The sequence below is a fragment of the Ambystoma mexicanum genome, chromosome 6q (genome assembly GCF_040938575.1).
Source record: "Ambystoma mexicanum isolate Mex_15411 chromosome 6q, UKY_AmexF1_1, whole genome shotgun sequence".
Classification (NCBI taxonomy): Eukaryota; Metazoa; Chordata; class Amphibia; order Caudata; family Ambystomatidae; genus Ambystoma; species Ambystoma mexicanum.
This window is the reverse complement of record NC_090937.1, coordinates 1,552,455,250-1,552,459,473: the sequence shown is the minus strand read 5'-3', so window position 1 is coordinate 1,552,459,473 and position 4,224 is coordinate 1,552,455,250. Positions and strand designations below refer to the sequence as shown.

The 4,224-nt window shown below is 53.1% G+C and overlaps 1 protein-coding gene across 1 annotated transcript; it reads right to left on the bottom strand.

The window, feature by feature from the left end:
* Nucleotides 1-1,266: 1,266 nt before the first annotated feature.
* On the bottom strand, nucleotides 1,267-3,965 carry LOC138515364 (S-antigen protein-like). The gene is made up of 5 exons (XM_069630235.1): nucleotides 3,726-3,965; nucleotides 3,073-3,663; nucleotides 2,223-2,933; nucleotides 1,901-2,083; nucleotides 1,267-1,737 (listed from the first exon to the last, which is right to left on the bottom strand). Exons 1-5 carry the CDS (start codon nucleotides 3,963-3,965, stop codon nucleotides 1,267-1,269), a joined length of 2,196 nt encoding a protein of 731 aa, XP_069486336.1.
* Between the last annotated feature and the right edge of the window lie 259 nt (nucleotides 3,966-4,224).

Here is a 4,224-nt window from a genome sequence, read left to right as displayed (position 1 = left end):
TAGGGTTTTGTTTCAATGTAGTGTTTGAAAGGCCATTAGGCCCGGGCGCTTGGGAGGGGCTTCCACTAAAACCCACACAGGAGTTTGAACTGTGTGTCAGCAGTAGTGTTCAAATGCAACATAGAACGTTGGTCTTTTTCCGATGCCCCACGCATGTGCTTCCCACCTTACTTTTAGACTCCAAGGAATGTCCAAATGGTTTGTATGTGGAGTGGGTGCACGGAGAGGAGTACCTTTTGCATGCCTTTTCCACTACACTTGGTTTTATTCCAGCAGCATACCAACTTATGCGGTCAGAAAACGAATAGATTTCTATGGAATCAGCTTGTATTTCCATTTGGTATAAGCAGGCATATTCCAAAGGCTTCGTTGTAAATCTTGCCTGCCATGTGAAGGCAGTATTTCCACGTTTTGCAGAACAGACTTTAAGAAAGAGGTGGGAAGGTGCCTTTATTTTAACACCAGTTTTTAACCTACATATTGCAAATGTGGAAAACTACATGCATAAAAGTACTAATATTGGTAGTACCCTTCATGCAATTACCAATTTTTGCAAACTGCCCCTAATGTGTTTTATGTTGCACTGCGAAACTCGCTGTATGGTGAGGGTGATAAGCATACACCCAGATGGCAGCATGCTTCTAGATCCATGTCCCCCTCATTGCACCGTAGTATGGGCCATTCTAGGCATAAGAAGAAGTGCCAGTTCCATTAGGGGCGTTCTCCTGTGTAACCTTCAAGAGCCTTCTCATCCTGCTCCACGGGTCGCATACCGTCCTGCTCCACAGGAGCCTTCTCTTCGTGCTCTTCCATGTCCCTTCTCTTCCTACAACACAAGAGCCTTCTCAACCTGCTGCGCAGGTCCCGTACATCCTGCTCCGCTGGAGCTTTCTCTTCTCATCCTGCTCCACAGGTCCCTTCTTATCATGTTCCACAGGAGCCTTCTTATCCTGCTCCACCGGTCTCTTCTCATGCTGTTCCACAGGTGCCTTCTATCCTATTCCACTGGAGTCTTTTCAGCCTGGTCCGCAGGCCCCTTCTCATCTGCTCCACAGCAATATTCTCATCCTGCTCCAAAGCAGCCTTCTCAGCCTGCTCCATAGCAGCCTTTTCATCCTGCTCAACAGGAACCTTCTCATCTTTCTCCACAGGTACCTTCTCAGCCGGCTCCACAGGTCCCTTCTCATCCTTCTCCACGGTCCCTTCTCATCCTGTTCCATAGGTCCCTTCTCATCCTGCTCTACAGGAACCTTCTCAGGTCCCGTCTCATCCTGCTCCACAGGAGTCTACTCTTCTTATCCTGCTCCAAAGCTCCCTTCTCATCGTGATCCACAGAAGCCTTCTCATTCTGCTCCACAGGTCCCGTCTGATCCTCCTCCACAGGAGTCTTCTCTTCTCATCCTGCTCCACAGCTCCCTTCTGATAGTGATCCACAGAAGCCTTCTCATCCTGCTCCACAGGTTCCTTCTCATCCTGCTTCACAGCAGCCTTCTCATCCTGCTCCACAGGAACCTTCTCATCCTGCTCCACAGGTCCCTTCTCATCCTGCTCCACAGGAGCCTTCTCATCCTGCTCCACAGGAACCTTCTCATCCTGCTCCACAGGTCCCTTCTCATCCTGCTCCACAGGAGCCTTCTCATCCTGCTCCACAGGTCCCTTCTCATCCTGCTCCACAGGAGCCTTCTCATCCTGCTCCACAGGAACCTTTTCATCCTGCTCCACAGGTCCCGTCTCATCCTGCTCCACAGGAGTCTACTCTTCTTATCCTGCTCCAAAGCTCCCTTCTCATCGTGATCCACAGAAGCCTTCTCATTCTGCTCCACAGGTCCCGTCTCATCCTCCTCCACAGGAGTCTTCTCTTCTCATCCTGCTCCACAGCTCCCTTCTGATAGTGATCCACAGAAGCCTTCTCATCCTGCTCCACAGGTTCCTTCTCATCCTGCTTCACAGCAGCCTTCTCATCCTGCTCCACAGGAACCTTCTCATCCTGCTCCACAGGTCCCTTCTCATCCTGCTCCACAGGAGCCTTCTCATCCTGCTCCACAGGAACCTTCTCATCCTGCTCCACAGGTCCCGTCTCATCCTGCTCCACAGGAGTCTACTCTTCTTATCCTGCTCCAAAGCTCCCTTCTCATCGTGATCCACAGAAGCCTTCTCATTCTGCTCCACAGGTCCCGTCTCATCCTCCTCCACAGGAGTCTTCTCTTCTCATCCTGCTCCACAGCTCTCTTCTGATAGTGATCCACAGAAGCCTTCTCATCCTGCTCCACAGGTTCCTTCTCATCCTGCTTCACAGCAGCCTTCTCATCCTGCTCCACAGGAACCTTCTCATCCTGCTCCACAGGTCCCTTCTCATCCTGCTCCACAGGAGCCTTCTCATCCTGCTCCACAGGAACCTTCTCATCCAGCTCCACAGGTCCCTTCTCATCCTGCTCCACAGGAGCCTTCTCATCCTGCTCCACAGCAGCCTTCTCATCCTGCTCCACAGGTCCCTTCTCATCCTGCTCCACAGGAACCTTCTCATCCTGCTCCACAGGTCCCTTCTCATCCTGCTCCACAGGAGCCTTCTCATCCTGCTCCACAGGAACCTTCTCATCCTGCTCCACAGGTCCCTTCTCATCCTGCTCCACAGGAGCCTTCTCATCCTGCTCCACAGGTCCCTTCTCATCCTGCTCCACAGGAGCCTTCTCATCCTGCTCCACAGGTCCCTTCTCATCCTGCTCCACAGGAACCTTCTCATCCTGCTCCACAGGTCCCTTCTCATTCTGCTCCACAGGTCCCGTCTCATCCTGGTCCACAGGAACCTTCTCATCCTGCTCCACAGGACCCTTATCGCCCTGCTCCACAGGAGCCTTCTCATCCCGCTCCACAGGTCCCTTCTCATCCTGATCCACAGGAGCCTTCTCATCCTGCTCCACAGGTCCCGTCTCATCCTGCTCCACAGGAGTCTACTCTTCTTATCCTGCTCCAAAGCTCCCTTCTCATCGTGATCCACAGAAGCCTTCTCATTCTGCTCCACAGGTCCCGTCTCATCCTCCTCCACAGGAGTCTTCTCTTCTCATCCTGCTCCACAGCTCCCTTCTGATAGTGATCCACAGAAGCCTTCTCATCCTGCTCCACAGGTTCCTTCTCATCCTGCTTCACAGCAGCCTTCTCATCCTGCTCCACAGGAACCTTCTCATCCTGCTCCACAGGTCCCTTCTCATCCTGCTCCACAGGAGCCTTCTCATCCTGCTCCACAGGAACCTTCTCATCCTGCTCCACAGGTCCCTTCTCATCCTGCTCCACAGGAGCCATCTCATCCTGCTTCACAGCAGCCTTCTCATTCTGCTCCACAGGTCCCATCTCATCCTGCTCCACAGGAACCTTCTCATCCTGCTCCACAGGTCCCTTCTCATCCTGCTCCACAGGAGCCTTCTCATCCTGCTCCACAGGAACCTTCTCATCCTGCTCCACAGGTCCCTTCTCATCCTGCTCCACAGGAGCCTTCTCATCCTGCTCCACAGGTCCCTTCTCATCCTGATCCCCAGGAGCCTTCTCATCCTGCTCCACAGGTCCCTTCTCATCCTGCTCCACAGGAACCTTCTCATCCTGCTCCACAGGTCCCTTCTCATCCTGCTCCACAGGAGCCTTCTCATCCTGCTCCACAGGTCCCTTCTCATCCTGATCCACAGGAGCCTTCTCTTCTTATCCTGCTCCAAAGCTCCCTTCTCATCATGATCCACAGAAGCCTTCTCATTCTGCTCCACAGGTCCCGTCTCATCCTGGTCCACAGGAACCTTCTCATCCTGCTCCACAGGACCCTTATCGCCCTGCTCCACAGGAACCTTCTCATCCTGCTCCACAGGTCCCTTCTCATCCTGCTCCACAGGAGCCTTCTCATCCTGCTCCACAGGTCCCTTCTCATCCTGCTCCACAGGTCCCTTCTCATCCACCTCTGCTGGTCCCTTCTCATTCTGCTCCATGGGAGTGTTCGCATCCTGCTCTGCAGGTTCCTTCTTGTTCTACTCCACAGGAGCCATCTCTTCTGATCCTGCTCCACAGGTCCCTTCTCATCCTTCCCCACGGGTCCCTTCTCATCCTGTTCCATAGGTCCCTTATCATCCTGCTCTACAGGAACCTTCTCATCCTGCTCTACAGGTCCCTTATCATATGGCCCCAAAGGCTCTCATTCTGCTCCACATGTCCCTTCTCATACTGCCCCACATGAGCCTTCTCATACTG